Below are 19,319 nucleotides of genomic sequence, written 5' to 3'. Positions count from 1 at the left end.
ACAGAATTAACAGAGCTGTTGACATGGTAGTTGAATAAAGAATTAACAGCACATTCTCACATGGGAAGCAATGTAGTTTGATACACATGTAATCCAACTTTTGCTTTTTCTTCATAAAGTGTCATATGAATTTTTGTTGGTCATTTTAGAAAAATGTTGAACAGTCTGAACTCAGAAAGTGAACAGAGTACCCTTCTGATTTTGCTCAGCAGAGGGCGCTGTAGCTTTTATTTATTTCCTATCAAGACCCACTTCTATTTAACCTTCACAGTCTACAAAGCAAATACATGAGAATGTGTCACAGTAACACTATTGGCTTGAGGACAGGGAGGGCAAGTAATCAGGCACTAATATACAAATATGACAACTACTCCTCATTGTTTGGGTTCTAGAGGCAAACTAAGGTCATAATAAATCATTTAAAAAGACAGGTATTGATGATGTTCACACAAATCTCAAAAATACATCAATCCAAAAAAGTGATTTTGAGACTACAAAAGCTAGCACACTAACACGCACGTCCAACGCAGTAATAAAGCAGGGTTAGTGAGCAAGCAGCAGTGTTAATATTGGGTAAAACAACTATATGGATTTGAATGGTACCAGCAACACTAAGACAGACGAGACTTGTAACTAATACCTGGATAGTTAAGGGCAGGGGCAGAAGCCATTTTAGGCTGGAGAACTGGAAAACATGACAAGGTTTAAAAACACATGAAATCATAAAATAGCGCTAGCACAAAGACATAAAATATCTGGTGTATATTCATTGTGGCAACACCAAACTATAGAAAGACATTGACCTGTAACTTTGTACATGTTCCTCATAAGATTTATTATCATTATAGTACATGTTACGTCTTTAATCAGGTTAAATGCTGTCTATATAACTCTAGCTATTACATAAGAGTCCTTGACTATAAAAATTACACAATGTTCTAAAAGTTCCTTCTGAATCCTTCATGACCATAAATACAAGCGTTTCCTCTGAGATCACACTCTTTGAAATGAGCATTATCAGTGGGTGTGGACTGTCTCCACGGCAATAAACCATAACCAAGATCATAGTTAAACTTCATACAAGATGAAATATAATGTTGGCCAATTACTTTACCCCTGGGACAACTTATATTTACATAAGTTTATTTAGATTAGATGAAAATTCTCTTTCCTCCTGCACTCATCACCACGATGTTTGAGGGGCAGCAGTGCTGTGTGCTCTGAAGATGGCAGAGACTGCCCCAAATCCATCTGCAGCCAGTGTGAGTATACACTTTGACAGCAAGAGAGAATCGGGGCCACTAACTGTCTCACACGACACAGAATTACGTGTGTCATTCAGGTACATGTCTGTTATCTAGATTATATAAATATTTTTATGACTAGATTAAATGAGGTTAATTGTTATGTAGCTGAATCATAAAGGGGACATAATGATTTGTTGTGATCTTACGTAATGCCTAGCTATTTGTTTGAATGTACATTCACTATTTTTTACAAAGTAATTATTCTATAGTATTGCTAACAGTCTATGCTTGCTGCTTTAAGCATGACATCTGCGTCCTCTGTTACAAACCAAAATTGGGCTCTACTGAATTTCAGTTCATTTTATTCAAGAGACATTTTATTCAAACTAACAAAAGAATTTTTTTGATCAATATTTTTAGTGACTAAACCCTAACATTTAAAGAAATACAAAATGACATAGATAAAATTATGTAGTTTACCTAGATTCTGGTCATGTACGTAGAGCTCCTTGATCCCCAGGTCTGCCAGAGATTTGTCCAGTGGTAACTCGTGTCGACTGGAGCTGTCCTTCAGGAGCAGGACATGTGCAGGGTCGAACTCACACTTGTCACAGATGACTGGTATGAGAGCCTGGAGTGGTACCAGTGGGTTGACCCGTACCACAGCCTTCTGTCTGCTGTGGTAGTTCACCATCAAACGCACCGTTTTCTAATGCACAGAGAGGAGAATGGTGGACAAAATAAGTTTTACTTCAAATGACTGGTTGAGATAAAAAACTAATTAGTGAGCACTTTTGTGATCACTGGATAAATCATTACTATGCAGTCACACAACAGGAATTTTCAATAAAACTTTGTCTGGAATTAAGCCACGACAATAACAAGATTGTATAAAGCTACACAAAATGGAGGTCAAGAAAACAAAGGAGGCTGTCCTTGACTGGAGGAATTTAAAAACAACAAAAACCAAAACATTGCATATGCAACACATTTAGACAGTTCAATGAAAGACATCAAGATGGAAATTGCACTCCTCTCTAAATATACAGAGCATACTGTATTTACTAAAATGTAGTAACTACAAATAGTGAACCGCCACACTTTCCTTAGGTCTTCTTTAAAGTGTGATTTTCTTTTCTCATTTTCAAAAATACATGAGAAGAGTACACAGAGAGAAAAAGTAATGAGTAACTATGGTTAGACTTTGGTTTCTGACAGAAATAGAAACATTGAATAAAGTAAAGATGATGATGTTTGTTTGCATGTGGGTGTGGACAAGCATGTTATCTTGATTTTATGTATGTAGTTAACTCCCTAAGCCTTAGGACAGTTTATAAAATATCCATCTAAAAAAAGCTGAAAGCTGAAACAAATTCAGTTGACTGTAAGTATAAAATGAACAACGTTGGGCTCCATGGACAAAAGACACTTGGGACAGGGATTTGACATAATATTACCCCCTTTGTCCTGATCACAAGAGATTTGACAGAAAAGAAGCACAACAAATGCTATAAACATGTTAATCATAGGTGCACAAGTCAGACTCTTTGCTGAATATGCCAGACTCTTCAACCATAAAAACATGATTGTACTTTTGAACTTTACAACAGCCAGATACAGTCTGGTCTCAGTAAAGGGAGTCAAGTTGTCTGTCTCATAAATGATCTTTTGTACTGTACATTTTAAATCTAGGCAGGTTGATGGTCAGTGGTTTACCAAAATCAACTGAGGCATGTATAAATGGTGTGCAACAAAGGTTTCAGACAATCTGCCCAGTGGTTAGGATACAGTTGGTTGCTTCAGACAGATCATTGGAAAAACAAATGGACAGATAAAAGTCATGGCACTTTGGTAGAAGAAGCAATTCACTGCAACCGCAAACAAGTTTAGAGTGTACCACTAGTTTCAAGCGTTTACCCCAAAATTGAGTAATTGCCAGTCAGTGCATTGATTGCATCAGCCTCTATTCCTCATACACCATAACTAATACTGTAAAACAAATATTCAAGTAATACTTGGCTGAATTCAAGTTTACATCTCTTGTTTACTAAATTAGTCTTGTAACTTCTGAAAAACCAAAACGAAATTTAAAGTTTATTGCATTTAACTGAAGTGCATACAGTATAACTATGAGGGTATATTATTCAGTCTACCCTCATATAAAAAACTATCACCACACACAATAGCTTCCAAAATGGTTAAGTTGAAAATCCTATTTACTTTAGCTGGTTATATCCAATAAACTGGAATTTGGACATTCACACTCATCTGCTGAGACTGGTGGTACAATGAGAAGCAAGATAAAACAGAGAAGAGGAATGACTGACAGCAGTGTCTGAAATTGTGTCAGCCTCTGGCCGGAAGCCAGGCAGGGTCAAAGGGAGAGAGAGCAGCCAGTGAGCCCTGAGAAGAGCAGAGAAATAATGCATGGTAACTAAAGGTAAGGCACTCATCAAATATTCAAAGTGTAGGAGGAGAGTGAAGGTGGGGCATAGAAAACGGAGACAGAAAGAGATATGTTGAGTAGAAATAATACGTCCTGATAGGCTAGTCAGCTTTAAAAACAGATGAAAGACGGAGAGAAATGTGTGGGATACAATCAAAAAGGCACACGCAGAATTAAAACCAAGTGAAAAAAGAAACTGACTCCAGTGTGCTAGCCAGTGTAATACAAACTAGAGTCCTACCTTAGCATGGGCCCTTACAGGTTTCACTGGCCTTGCTTTCTGCCATTGGTCAGTAATAAAACATACCGCAGGGAGGGACAGGTATTACATAAGACTTAAGGGCAAAAGGCTGTTGTACATGCACACTGAAATTTTACTGGGTAAAAAGGTTCCTCTCTAATGTCAGGCTGGGTTAATCTATACTTAATGGATTTAAACACATAACTTTGGGGGAATGTTATTCCTTTGATTTATTAAAACGGAAATAAAAACACAGACAGATCTAAACTAAGCATACAGATTTCTACCTTAAAATATGTACAAGTATCACTTCCAAAATACAAAGAGCACATGGCAAAAAGAATATCCAGATGACATGTGTCTAGCTCCACAGCAACTCACCTCTGGCGCTTTGGGCGCTGGCTTGCGCGCTACTTTCTCCTCCAAGACTTTTTCCTTGATGAGGACACAGGCCACGTTGAGGGAGCCCAGCAGTACGTTGGGTTTGAACCCCAAACTGTGCCCCTCGGGCGACAGAAGCTCCAGCGTGTGCAGTGATGGATTCAGGCGGTAGCGACTACACAGATCAACCAGTAGGTCCATCAGTGCCTTACTGAGAGAGGAAGACAGAGAGACAAGACGAGTGAGAGGGAAAGTGTGTGCGCGTGCGTGTGTGTGTGTGTGCACGCAAAAGACAGAACCATAGGCGGAGATGCGAAGAGAAAGAGAGAGAGGAAGGACAGAGTATAGGGTTACAAAGCCTAACAGGCTTTAGCACCAGTAAAGAGAACAGAACCAAACTAAGGTTCACGCTCCCCTGATGCAATTAAAACTGACAGGATATCAGGATATCATTTTATGATAGTAATTTTCACAGACAAAACATATTAAATGGCAATAGCAGTATTTTGACATGGTGTGACAAAGGGTGTCTTTGTTGTGATGGTGAAAACCCCCAAAAATGTATCTATGTACTATGCTAACACACAAAAAAACACATTAATCCCACAAGAGAACACAACACAATCTAGACTGATCTTTAGTTACTAAATGCGACATACCACAGGTGAATTGGGACCAAAACTTGAACATAAACACTAAGCCACACTTAAAAGATTGTGTACGAAACACACAAGGAATTTAAGCACAACTTGATGTAATTACAAGGTAGAGTAGCCACTTATCTGTATAGTTTATCCAGACAAAAACTCTAAAGGACCAGTGGCCAAGAGAAATAATGATTCCTTCAACTTGTATCCAATTCTTTGTGTGTCTGCTTTGGAGGTGGAAGGCTGATGAGGAGACCTATAGTACTACCTGTCAATCCTCAGATAAAGAAACCAAGAGATAGTCTGGGTTTTCTGGGAACAGCCAGATCAGATGACATACCTGAGAGAGACACCACTACAAAGGACACTATTGACAAGCACTGATACATGAACAGACTCTACAACTACTACAAAATCTGCAAACAACAGACACGGCATCTAGTGTGCTTCTTGAGATGAATTTGTAGATTCATCCAAAACAAGTCATTACATGGTGACTACCTGAAAGGACTGATTTAATCTAGTACTGAATATATGATATATCTGGACCTGTTAAATGTCCCTGGCTCACACGAGTTATTTTTTATAAGGTCAAAGTTCACATAAATATATACATCATACACACACGAGGAACCTAGATAATTTTATTGCAATTGTGTCATGACTGAAATTTAATCTTAATGACTGGGTCCCTATAAAGATTAAGATTATGAAAATAAGGATGTGTGCGTGAGTATATATCTTTTTAATTTCTGTTTCATTATGATTGCTTTCTCTCTGTCTACTTTTAGAGCTTGTGTGAAAATCTGCAGATGTTTTGAGTCATTCTCATGCAGAAATATTTCCTAATATGAAGTACAAAACATTGTACATTTTACATTTTTATGTAAGAACATTATCTTATTATATAAGTGTCCACAGCAACACAATAAACTTATCAATGGGTGGTGGTATGGCAATTCGGTATCAGCCTTTTATGGAAACAGTACTGTGTGTCCACCTCAGCCTTATCTTTTCTACCACGACACAAGCCCACAGTGTATCAGTGCCAGCCTCAGATGCTTTACAAAGCAGTATAGGAAGGAGACAGAACAAAATCACAGAATAGGTACACTGTACTGTACATACAAAAAGCCTTGGGGTTACAATATATACCAGGACCTTCTAAAATATATTTTAAAAATAAAAAGGTCTCTTGTCGTTTAGTTATCTTTTCTATACTACTACAAGTATCACAGACGCCTACTGGCCTAAAGTTTCTTTTTGCATTTTGTTGTCCTGCACCATAGCGACATCCCAAATGCTCTGCCCCAAAGGAGAGAACCTCATTAAGGACACAGAGTATTAGCAGCTTTTGGACAAAGCTTGTGCTGAGACTGGGAATGGGACCCCTCGATGAGGCCCCTCTGGTAAAGCAACCAAAACAGTATGAGAGCTGTTTGTTGCCTCTGGGTCTGTTTGTCTGGTGGTGAGCAATTAAGGTCAACTCATAGAATCATATTGTTCAGCTAAGCATGATCTACAATTTTTATATTCATCGATATAAATGACAGCCTAATTTGGATAAACATAAACCACACTAAATTGAGTAGTTAAATCCATGCTTATGCAGCCATCGCTTTTCTCTCACCTTCCATCCTCAGTTACCGAAATCTGTTGTCCCTGTGGTAGAGTTAGCTGTACTTCTACAGTGGGCCTCAGTATGTTCTCCTTGGTGTCCATGCTTGATGTCCCTCCCCCATCAGGTGGGGTATTTTTGAAGATGCGGCGTGGAGCGGGTTGAGGGACTGGTGGTGGCGGTGCAGCACGTGCCTTCATTCTCCTCCTGGGGGGTGACAATTGAAAAGATATGCGTATAGGAATATTATTATGGTTTTACATGTTTGTTGTTGTTTTAGACTGTACTAGGAGTATGGTAAAGTTTGTTAGAAAAGTTAACATTAGCAAAGTATGGATCAAGTTATCAAGGATCCCTGGTGTTTGAAAACCAGTGCTGACTTTTGTCTGTCTTCCCATTTTAGGCACAACCTTTGTAATCATTTGGATTACATAACAGTCTACAGATATGCTGGAATAATAGTTTTGGTAGTCAAGCTGATCTTATCTTGAGTCATTGTTTCCTTCTTCTGTTTCACCAAATGGATGTTACAATAATTTCTAACAACACCCTCTGTAATATCACTCCTAAGCCACCACACACAACATCGCTCATCACCTTATGGCACCCATTACGCCGATAAGTTCAATGAACCCATAAAAATACAATCTACGAGTAACACTGAAACTGAGAAATTTCTAAATGTGGAATTTTATCTAACAAGATTTTTTGTAAGAAACAATTTAAAGAAACAATACTTAGTCATAAGGTATATAGTTGATTCAGGTCCAGACAACACATCATTAGCTGTGACGTCAATAGTTCCATGTAAATAGAAAAAAACTAAATAAAAAATTCTAAAAAGACAACACGAATGCAAATCAGTCCCAAACCACAGCTCCTGGTGGTGGGTATGTGACAGATGTCAGTGACATGCAGGCAAGATGCTGCTGTCTGTAAGTCTGACCCCAGCTCAACATAAAGGGTACTCAGCCTGACAGAGACAGCTGATCAGACAAAAATCACTTCACTCTCTGAACAGTGACAAATGGCTATTCTATAGCACACATTTCAGCATAAACTCTCTCTCTCAAATATTAGCTCTACAATAGATAACAAGAGAAAAACTTCCCACTCACGTCAAGAAACGGTCCTTCTGTTGAGTAAGTGTTCCGAAAGCGTTTTATATCAGAATGTTTATAAATCCTATCTCAAGGATTCAGCACACTCTCTGAGAGAACATGTGGGTTTAAGTGTGTAATCGAGTCTCCTTCAAGGGACTCCTGCTCGGTTCAAAGACGAATGCAGCACAGAGGAGGAGGAATACACATGAGCATAGCAAAGTAAGCGGACTCTAACCTGGGTAAAGTTAACCATTAACAGCTATGTCAGATATCAACTAACTCTTGTTCACAGGAACCGTAATGTCACTGACTCATTATGCAACACAGAGAGAGTGGTATTTAATGGATGCATCATAGGAATGACAGAGTATACTTAAGGGTTTGACGATGCAGATCTTAATCTAGTAAGAAGTCAAATCACAGTATAGATCATTTCTAATTATTAACTTTGGTTTCAGACTAAAACAATTCAAAACATATGGTCTCACTAAAAGAAAAGAAGAACTTTATATTCAAGATTTTTTATTTTTTTTTGCAAGTCTGTGTCTTTGAAGGTAAACAGAACTGGGCACTGTGGCACTGTGGGACTGGGCCCCAGCCAGGGTTAACACAGTCAGCTAGTATCCTCCACTCCGTCTCCCTGCAACATTTCACTCTCCCTCTCTCTCTCTCTTTTTTTCCCCCTCTCGCTAACATGCACAAAGACTCCTCTAGGAAAAGCCCTGTCTCCCACAGAGTTAGAATGAGTGTAAACTGAGAGAGAAAGAGGGAGAGAGTAAAAGAGATGAAGGAAACGAAAAGAAGGAGACCCTGCTCTGGCACAGGGGGGCGGTAAGTGCAGAGCTGTTACAGGGACTGAGTTACAAATGGACTCACGTACACACACACACACACATGCATACAAAAGGAAGGTTACTAATGGACCTTTAAGAAGCACTCAGTTCCTTTCACTTGACTAAACTGCACTGAGAAGGATATATTTCCATTGCTAGCCGCTGAAACCAGCTTTTCTTTTAACAGGTACAGTTTGTTAAGGATATTTATGACAGTCAGGTGAATGATTGTCAGACTTCACAGAGCAGAAGAAGTAGTTACATTTTGTATTGCTCCTTAGCAATCAGAAGTAAACACATGCAGGATTTATCCCAATCTGTTGAGGGCGCTCATGTGATCTGTGTCACAGAAATCTAAGACAACAAGTGAGCGGCTATAAACAGAAAAGAAAAAGACATCAGACATGCAAACAGCCACAGTTTAGATTAAACATAGCATACAAAACTGCTGGAACACCATTTCATTATTATTTCTTAGAAATGTTTTACTACTGAGACACTAGTACAATACTAAATACACATTATGTAGCCTGGCATTCAGTACATATTTTTTAGTATAAACATGGCCTTTGTACCAGCCATTAAATACAAACTCTGTTAAATATCCGTCTCTAACGTCAAACTGATGAAATTGCACCTGTATTCTGGGTGAAGAGTAAGCACCTGTTACTAGTCATTATATTCCGTTGTCTGTGTGCTAGTCTCTTTAAAAGATTAGTCTCAGCGTATACACATTTATGTGTATGTCTGTGTCGGGCTACCCTCTCCGTGACCCAAATACAACTGTGCTTATTCCTAATCAAGGTCGTTGGAATAAATCACGCCTGGATGTAGAGGCATGGCTACGTGTATATCCTTGTACGGCTGCCCTTGAACAAATATCCAAACCGATATTCAAGATGAGAGATGGAACAGGTGTTTGTTACTTCATAAGGCAAACAAAAATTAAATGCTTTTCGAATTATAGTTTCGGCCAGATGAAAGCAAACTGTGCCAATACAATGCAACTCCATGTACATCACAGTCAGATAACTTGTGTTTGTTGAAAAGAAGTTGAATTGCCTTACACTGTTCAGACACATTGGAGACTGTCTTAATCTTTTTTTATTTTTTCCATTTTGCTAGGGGAAGATATAAAAGTCAGTGATTATATTTATCCCAGCCATGGAAACGCAGCCTGAAACATTCCCACTCTTGAAGGTCTAGTGAAAACACTGGAATATCTTAGTGTATGCCCTGAATTGTGCTCGATTAGCACAACTCAAATTCCATTTACAAGTGGTCTGATGTTTTTGTTTTTGTAAACCATATATATCAAGCCTTGATAGTTTCCTGTACATAAAAAGCATTGTCTGTCAGACCTAATGGGACGCTGCAAACATTCATGAAGTCATTAGATCAGTCAGAGAGACAGTGTTAACAGGAGACAGACAGACCTAAGTCAGTTCAGTGTTCTACCATAGAGCCACTGAAACAATAAATAATTATCCTCTAATGAAGACAGCCGACTATGAATGGAGGGTGTTTGTCGGCCAAAAATGTATTCAGCTGACCTATATTCAAAATGACACACTTAATGCAACACTTTATGCATTCTGACACTACTAACAACGCAAGAAAAAAGAAAAATTTTTAACAAATTTACAAACTTAATGCGTTGTTTGCTTGAGTACCTACAGCACTGTACAAAACAAGATTGCACCTGTACTGAAAGACCTTTCTTTTGACAAGTAAGACTCTGCAAAAGGTTGACTGTCCTCAACACACACGCATAAAAGTATAGGTTTGGGGTTTCAGATCTAAACTATCCTGCCGAAACAGATGTCCAGCTATGCAAGTTAAAAATTTTCGTTGGAGAGTGAACTGTGTCCAACAATCCAAAAATAATACCGGCATCAAATGTTTCTGAATCTAAAGAGACAATGATGTTCTTCTGAGGAATCTTCCATTTCCTCCCATGGGCTTACAAGTCTGTTTCATAAGAAAAGGAAACAGATCAGTTGTTAGAAGAGGCCGAGTATTCATTTCAAAACATGGAACATTATTCAGGAGACACGTCAGCAGTGAGTAGAAACATCAACAAGCTAAGCATGTTTTATCCACTTCAAGAACACTCCATCCACTTACACTGAAGCACAAAAATTTGCGCGTTAGAATCAAAGCCACACTTGAGTTTTCACCTCCTATTGTGCACCAGACACAGCGTGAATGACACAAATCCTAGAAACTCTGCTGCTCCCCTCACAATCTGAATACACACACACGTACACTATCCTGCCACCTAACCGGCATACCTCTCGGGTGTCATGGTGTCCCCATGGCAACCCTGTATTTACACCACTTGACTGTGGAAGAGAGCAGAACTCAGTTTAGTAGCGGCTGTGGATTTTGGATGAGTGCACACAAAGGGTGGGAAAAATGGGAAGGAAAACACAGAAGAAGAGTGTGAAAGATTTTCTGTTTTGGAAGTAAGCATATGGAGACACATGACCCCAGTAAAGCATTTGTTTGCCGTTGCTAGGCACGCAACGTCCTAATTCAGCATATGCCTTGATGCTCATATTACTAACCATGTGTTTGAAAACCCCACCCCAGTGCAATACCAAGAAGTGACTCAGATACAGCAAGATTCACCCTCTGCATTCACACCCTCATCAATGCTTCTAGTACCACTACTACTACTAAATATGCAGAAAACTAACAGTAAAATATAATTTTCACTACGATCATGAGAACATATTTATGTCTACAGTAACAGTAAAAAAAAAGTAAATAATGTATTTGTCTAATATGTGTATACATCCATCGTATAATGAAAGCGTTGATGATAAGATATACATGTAAGCATTTAAAAAAAACAGTAAGTCATAAACATCTAAACGTTGCAGAGTCATATTTTGAAAAATTCTTACTCATAATTCCTAGAAATGAATTTCACAACTTCACAGTGCTTCCCCTAAACCACTGAATGCAATAAACCCAGTGAGAACGAACCGTGTTAATGCCTTATTCACAAGTGAGGCCGACAAATGGCTTACAAAAAGCTGAACTATTGCTGTGGCTCATGAATGTTAAATCTTTGTTGTATCAATTTAACCAATAATAATAATAATAATAATAATAGCACAACCATTTAAGCATGACATTTGAGTTTACTAGCTGTACTAGCGTGGCAACACTTGGCTCCACTCTTTGCCTAGGAACACTTACCAAATACCATGCCATGGTAACGGCATGCAGTTGCACTCAGCGTACAATCACAAGGCACTGTCCTCAGATTCAAATGATTAAATCACGCTCCACTGGAACTGTTTTGTCCGAGATAATAATTTCACTTAATCTGTATACAAACTGCAACCGTATTACAAACTGTGTTCAGCAGTCAGACTGTTATAAGGCTGTGGTGTTAATATAAAATCTCAGCTTTTAAAATAAAAATATTTTCAGTTTAAATATTTTAAATGGTTTATTAGTTATCTGCATCCAGATTTACCCAATAATCATGTGAGAACTGTAAGAACCAAGTTAGAACTTAACGTTGTCTGATCAACAGGAGTGCAGTAATAATAACATAATAGCCCAAGGGGGAAAAAAAACAAAAAAAAAAAACACCACACCCCAGGTGCTAAATGATTTGTTACTCACTGGGATCAATTAGGTTGCTTACGTTTCTTAGCTATTTTACATCCAGGATGTATTACAATGACCTGCAGGTTGAGTCATCAACCTGTAATCCTAGAGTATCTGTTTCACACCTAACAGAGTGAAATCCATTTACTGTAACATCACTCCACGCCTCCTAGTCCTAGTCCACTCCTCTCCTCACACATGTAGTCACCTTGTCCACTTATGACCAGTGACAAAGAGGCATGTGGGAAACAGTTCCAACACAAAACATGTACCAAGACAACCATAATTCTACAAATAGAACCAGGAAGCTGACTGTGTTTTGTAAAGTGTCCTTGTGTGTCTTGAAAGGCGCTTATAAATTAAATGTATTATTATTATTATTATTATTATTAACCCACTGTATCTACAGCTGGGAGAAACATCTCACATCTCTTGAGAGAACCAAGAACTCTCCTCGTCAACTGTTTAAACTCTTTTAGTCAATTTCAGCCAATTATCAATGACTGAGGTGGGCTGACCCCGCAACATACAAGTACAACAGTCTATTGACACACTGACGCAAATTGTAACAGCAGATGAAAAAGAGAAAAAGATAAAGTGCCTCCTATGGACGGAGAACAAAAAGAAAGGGAATAGATAATTGGGTAGATAGGTAGAGCCCAACACTAGAGAAGAAAGAAAGGAGAGATGGAATGTAGAAGTGGAGCAGCAGGAACTACTAATTAGTCTGTTCTCTATTCCCTAAGCTGTTTGTTCAATTAGAGAGAGCTCCTGCTGGAGAAGAAGAAAAACACGTAGGTTACGCTTATACTGTAGGCACCTGCGGTTTCCTGGATTGGAAACAAATATTACAGATTAGTGTTAATAAAAAATTGTGTTATTCAGTAAAATGAATTCATATTATTTAATAAGGTCTTAAATTCTTGCATTCAGCTTTAATAAAGAGATATTCTCCAAAAGGCAGCAAGTGTGCCATAAAAGAAGAGTGTGACGGGTTAAATAATAGTTTCTTGAAAAGGTCGGCTGTTGCTAAATTACTGCCATGGCAGCAGTGGAACACATTGTAATCTAGGAGCAACATAAAAGAGTTCATGTTCAGTTCTATCACAACTTGTCCACTCTGCTTTATCCAGCGACCCGGCACTGTACCACTTCAGCTGGTGTTAAAAGGAATCCATCCAATCTCTGCTTGCACACATGCAGTCCGTCTGTCTTCCTCTCCGACAAACACACATACCACAGTGACTAACATAGGACAGCAGGCTTCCAGAAATAAATCTGAGGCAGGCAATAGCAGCTGCACGATGTAGACACTTGATGCACTACTTTGTTGAAATATGTATTCGCCAGTCCTTTTGTTCACCGGTGTGAAGTGTTTGCAAACAGAAAACAGAGTTTAGAATGCAGTGGCGATTAAGATGCACAACTGTCTATAAATACAGCCAATGCAGATATCTCAAATGTTTCAGATATATCATGGCATACCATTGGAATGAATCAGAGCACCCGTGCTGCTTAGGTTGTACACAGACCATGCAGCCATTAACTTCATCCTAGTGTGCCTGGCCCTGTAATAAAATCCTACTTAGCCCTAATTAGCCACAACAGACATTGGTATAATTGTTAATGAAAAGTGTATTCCTTTTAGCATCACAGGCTAAATTAGTCAATCTAAATAAACCAATAGTCCTACCCCACACTAATCCCTTGTTAGATGCATAAACCGAGCAAAGCACATGCACAGTGCTCAAGCTGAAGAACAAGCCTGTGGAAGGAGTACATCCACACCCTATCTATTTAAAACAGGATGGCCTGTGAAAGGGATGCAGATATTACCAGATACATACTGTACCGCTGCCAACAACGCATAGCCTGAAATACGCACCCTCCTGCCTTTCTCAACTTTCAGAAGAGTTAAATTTAACCCATCGTAAAAAAAATAAAAAATAACCCCAACTATCCAGATGTGGAGATACTGTATACAGGCTTTACTCTTGGCTAAAAGTACACACAGCAGTAGTCCTCCACTGGAAAAAGAGGGAACTCCTTTAGTCAGCAGTGCTGAGCTAGTGGCTGACCACTTCAACTGTAATCTTCTAAATAGAGAAGATTTTGTGAATTGCATGTAGGCTGGAAAGGCAGTGTCATTTAATACCCCAGCCTGGAGAAGACACAGCAGCAAGAGATGATATTATCATAGGATACTAAGTTTGTCTCACACTTGACATTCAAATACTATGCATGCAGTGAGACCGATTTTAGTCCATTTTATTCATTTAAAGGGGCAGTTTTAGTTTCAACTGAACAAACACTCAGGTAAACATTGCAGCTTCCAACTGGTGTGCATCTCCTTCCGTGCACTGAGACAGTAGCCGGTAATTATCTTTGGGTGTGTGCTCAGGATAAATGGTTGGTCATTTGCGATGCCACAGAGCATTTATCTGTAAAACTCCACTCAAGAATACAAGTGGACCACAAACAGCAGATGCACGTCAAACAAAATGTGTGACCGCAACAACAGTGAGGCAGATGGCTGCACAATGCAGGATGTCAGAGAAGGTATGGCTCTTTTATTTGTCTCTCCTTTGCACTTCATGAGGCACTTTGATGCAAAATGGAGAAACAGGAAATGCTTTAAGTCTGCCTGGAAATAAGTGGCAACGAGTATGAGGGTTTGGGTGAACAACCATTACTTAGGATGAACCCATGTGAATAAAGTAAACTCAGAAGCTTGTGACGTCCCATATGGTTGTCTCTGCAGACAATACGTGTCAAAAATAAAATTTATTAAACACATATGAGGCCAGTAAAGCACTTTGAAGGCTGAAAAGTGAGGAATGTTGTGAACTCAGAATAATACTCCCCTCTTTTATTTCTTTAAATTGGTCTCTTCCTTACTGCTTCTGTAGGAGTGGATGCTACAATTAAAACCATGTAACAAAACCACATCAGTCAGAAGCTCAGGGCACAAACAAGCGCACAGGCAGTCACTCACAGACACACAAATAGACCAGGTCCAGACATGTAGAGGGAAACACTAGCGTGCTAATTAAGACTGCTGTGTATGCTGCAGACTTTAAGCCAGTGTAGATGCAATTATAATAAACATAATGCTAATACAAAGGAGCAAATACAAAAGGCAGGAGCATGGTCACACCAGTCACAGTTCACTATGAGCAGTTATTTTGTCTTTAAGAAGAAATAAAAGTTGCCTGGTGTATCTGTGCTTAATTACCAAGGTTTTTCAAGCTCAGACTAAGGCTTAATTCAGACTACCTTTCCGCCACATGCTCAGGCTTTCGAAGCACACATTCACACACAAACACTTACGCACCCGCTGCTCAGATTTCAAGGCAAGGTACAGAAGTATGTTGCTTCCCTCAAAAGAGTAATCTCCTCCTTCGTCAATTTTCTGCTCTGTGACTTTGCTGTGTGCGCGCTTGTGCTAATGTGGTTTTATGAGCTGTGTTTCATTAGGATTGAACTACGTAGTAAAGAAGCTACTCCCTGTGTGATGACGGAAGAGGGATCACAACACAAAAGGAGTTGTCGTGGCAATTTATATATAGAGAAAATTCACACACTGACAGACAGTCTGGTTCCACGGCCACCTGACTCTGTGACCGGTCTACTTTGTAATTCAGACAAGAAACTCTTGGGTTTCTGAAATCACTGTAATTTAGAGTATCTGGTTGAAAGGGGACTTTAAAGATCAGAAGAGAAAAAGACCAAAGCTTTATTTGCCTCATCAGCACTCTATGAAACCTTACTGGCATTGCCACCGGAAAACATTTAAGTCCAACTGCACATCTGACCCCGAAACCCAATGTTCAGGGTCGTGGTGATAGATTAAAGGTACGAGACATCTAATTTCAGTGTTCAGAATTGAAGAAGTCAGCAGCACTGGCAGTGTAGCACACCGCCACTACAATCACCTTAGCACCACATAATGATACTGAACCAGGGTCCTACCTGGCTACTGACGTCACACACACACTCATTTTCTATTTATGAATCAAAACACTCAGACAAAGAGCTCAAATGTGTTCATATCATTTCAAATTATTGCACAGGAAGGCATTTGATCTTCTGTCTTTCTACTCATTAAATAAACTAGTCACTGACCTGCAACTTCTATATTACCCATGCCGCATTTACAATTGAAGAAATGTAGTGATCCATATGTTTGACTTAACATGCTTTGATACTGTTTAGTACGTGAACCAGGAAGATGTCCCGTGAAAGAGGCTGGTACATAGGTGGCAACACATCTTGAATGCCTTTATTGTCATTGTACATTGCAATACAACGAAATTAGGAGCGCTACTCCACTGGGTGCATACATACAATAAATAAACATTTCAAGACATATATAAAACACACTATCAGGACATATATAAAACACAGTAAAAAGAGTAAAACAGAGCAATGATCAAATAGTGCAACTATTAAAGTGCAAGAGGTGACAGCAGGTGGCTGGGTTTAGCAGTGTTTGTTTAGGAAGACTATTGCGTTTGGGAAAAAGCTGTTTTTAAATCTTGTGGTACTGGATTGTATGGACCTATAACGCCTACCAGAAGGTAACAGTTGAAACAAGTGGATCTTTCAGATTAAGTGTTGATAAAAGCTGAAGAGTGACCCCCATCTACCAGACACACCCAAACAACACTTTTCTAAACACGGTTAAAAAGAGCTGTTGTACCACAGGTTTTTGTCACTTTCTCTCCCCTAACAGCCGAACACAGCGTGTTAAAACTATGCTTTTGCTCTTATACTGCTTTTTGTGTGTGTTGCAGAGAGGGGGGCTGCTAGAAAACTCTCTCTGTTGTCAGTACTGACTATAGTATGCACGTTTTTATGTGTTGCTTTGAAAACAGCCCAAATAACTCCACAGTTTACGGTTATGAGAGTTTATTAATAGGCAGCCTATATGAAAACCATATGGACATGGCTTCCCAGAAATGTTATGTATTGCAATACCAAGATATCGCGATAAAATACTAAAATGAATATTGAGCTGTTCTTATATGGACACACTGTGAAATGGCAAGGAATAACATATGAGTAAGAGGCCAGGACTGATTCAGAGCTAAAAATGAATCATCCAAAAAGTACAGTAGACCGTCAGGGAAATACTAATAACAATGATAAGGTTTATTTGTGGTGTAAGTTGTTTTTTTTTGGACTTACCCTAAAGGCGGTTTTGACGACTCAGTCATTGCAGTGATTACAACGTCTGATTAGCGGTTCTCAAGCGGGGCTCCCAAAATCCGCCGTTGCTCCTAAACTCGACTGATATCCATTATGTTACCACCTGCGAGTCAGCACAGCAAAATGACATTAGTTTGCTACCGTCCGTGGTGTTTTCTGACATGCATTTGTTTCTCTCTGTTGAGGAAAATAAAGCAAACTGCACAGTGTCTAACATGGCTCAACAAGTGACAGTGCGCAAAGATGACAGCCCACCGTGACCTGAGGCGCAACGGCTGCAAAGTGTCCCTGGAGGCTAACTACGGCACAAGAGTCGATACGTTATCACGATTTTCATGTCGAAAACTTACTTCAGTCAAAACAGTCTTACCGAGTCATTCTCGTAGACTGAGTAACTTGTCAAATCCACTTGATATAATCCTGTGGTTGATTTTCCCTCGAAGCATTGTCAAGTCAGTAGGATGTATGAATTAAACTTCCGGAATGTTTTTCAAAATAAGACACCGATTTTCGTTTTATGTTGAAATTATACACCGTACGTTACATAGTCAGGACTCATAAACTATACAGGAACACGTCTACGTTAAGTCTTTAGTTGACCTTAACCAAGAGCTAAAGAGCAGACATGACACGTAAAGCCTTGAGAAAAATCCACGCTTTTATTTAGAAGGCAATTGGGCTATTTCCTGTTTTTGTTACGTGCGTGCGTCTACCTTGACGCAGGTCTCTTCAGCCCGCCTTCGTCAGCAGATCTCACGTCAATCATCCTCATCGGGAATTCAATGAGCGCCAGCTGGATAGCGACAGACAGCGTAAACAAGCTGGCAACAACACCGTTAGACAGAGATAAACACAAACCAAAATATTGGAGCTGATCTCTTACATAGAAATATACACCTTGCTCAAGAGTCTTTATTATAATGAAGGCGATAATGATGATGATTATTATTATTAGGCTAGAGTGTTTATGCTATGTAGTTTTCCACTGTTTTCTTCTTCGTGTAGGCCTTATGAAACCTCATAAAATAATGGCTTAATTTGTACAAAACATGTCTGCATACTACCCATACATGCATGATAATGCCTCATTGAAATTCCACGAATTCAAAAACTTTTCTCCCAGCATGCTTTGTGCTATCGGGACTATGCAATCTCCTGCACAACAAGACTTTCTCCACAAGAGGTCACCATAACCCACGCAAATGGTGTGAAATCAGTCTCAAAATGGTCACAAATGCGTGTTACACAATCCACACGAGAAACATAAATGCGTACCGAGCAATCTGACTCACTTGTGTGATTGTATTGCAAATTCACAAATCTGATAGTTCAACTTCACAAAAGCTCATTCATTTCAAAAGACTTCCTTATGCATCTAGCCATGTCTAACGTTAACATACGGCTCGCCAGATGCGGACTCAATCAGGCTGCGCATGCACACACACGGAGTTTTGAGACTATTTTCACAGTGCCCAGATCCGCAAATCCACAAATAGGGTGCCTTTAAATATCACTTGCAAAATGGAAAGTCTGGGCTTTGGGTGAAGTGAGCTATATCTTAGACCTGTAGGGAAAATAAATCTTTATTGATATAACTCGCTTCTCGTTTAGTTACGACACTGAACTCGACAGAGGATAACGAAGATATTCATATATATTTTTAAAATAAGATGCTGCATTGTGTTTTGAAAAATTAATAAATCTTTGGTCCAATAGGCCTATGTCGAAAAGAAAAAAAAAAAATCAGAAACAAGACAAAGACATGAAGGCAGAATATGTTTCACCACATATTTAAAATGTGGTGACTACTGTTTTTGTATAAAAGGCTATTACTGAAGTGTGCTCATAGCTCAGTGTTTTGTCAACCTTGGGGGTGCGACCCCACGTGGGGTCGCCTGGAATTCAAATGGGGTCGTCTGAAATGTAATTGATAAAAAAAAAAATTGATAAAATATTTTTTCA

The 19,319-nt window shown here is 39.2% G+C and overlaps 1 protein-coding gene across 1 annotated transcript in view; it reads right to left on the bottom strand.

Annotated features, from left to right (window-relative positions):
* cobl (cordon-bleu WH2 repeat protein) overlaps positions 1 to 18,873 on the bottom strand; it is a 51,383-nt gene extending 32,510 nt beyond the window's left edge. The window contains exons 1-4 of the mRNA XM_084557308.1: positions 17,337 to 18,873; positions 6,593 to 6,787; positions 4,316 to 4,526; positions 1,728 to 1,956 (exon numbers count right to left, since the gene is read on the bottom strand). Of these exons, the coding sequence (XP_084413434.1) occupies positions 1,728 to 1,956; positions 4,316 to 4,526; positions 6,593 to 6,787; positions 17,337 to 17,365 (664 nt within the window). The 5' untranslated portion in view covers positions 17,366 to 18,873. The remainder of the gene's footprint in view (positions 1 to 1,727; positions 1,957 to 4,315; positions 4,527 to 6,592; positions 6,788 to 17,336) is intronic.
* Between the last annotated feature and the right edge of the window lie 446 nt (positions 18,874 to 19,319).

Source organism: Chelon labrosus, assembly GCF_963514085.1.
Source record: "Chelon labrosus genome assembly, chromosome: 12".
NCBI lineage: Eukaryota > Metazoa > Chordata > Actinopteri > Mugiliformes > Mugilidae > Chelon > Chelon labrosus.
The sequence above is the reverse complement of the archived record's forward strand: the minus strand, read 5'-3'. Positions and strand labels throughout refer to the sequence as shown.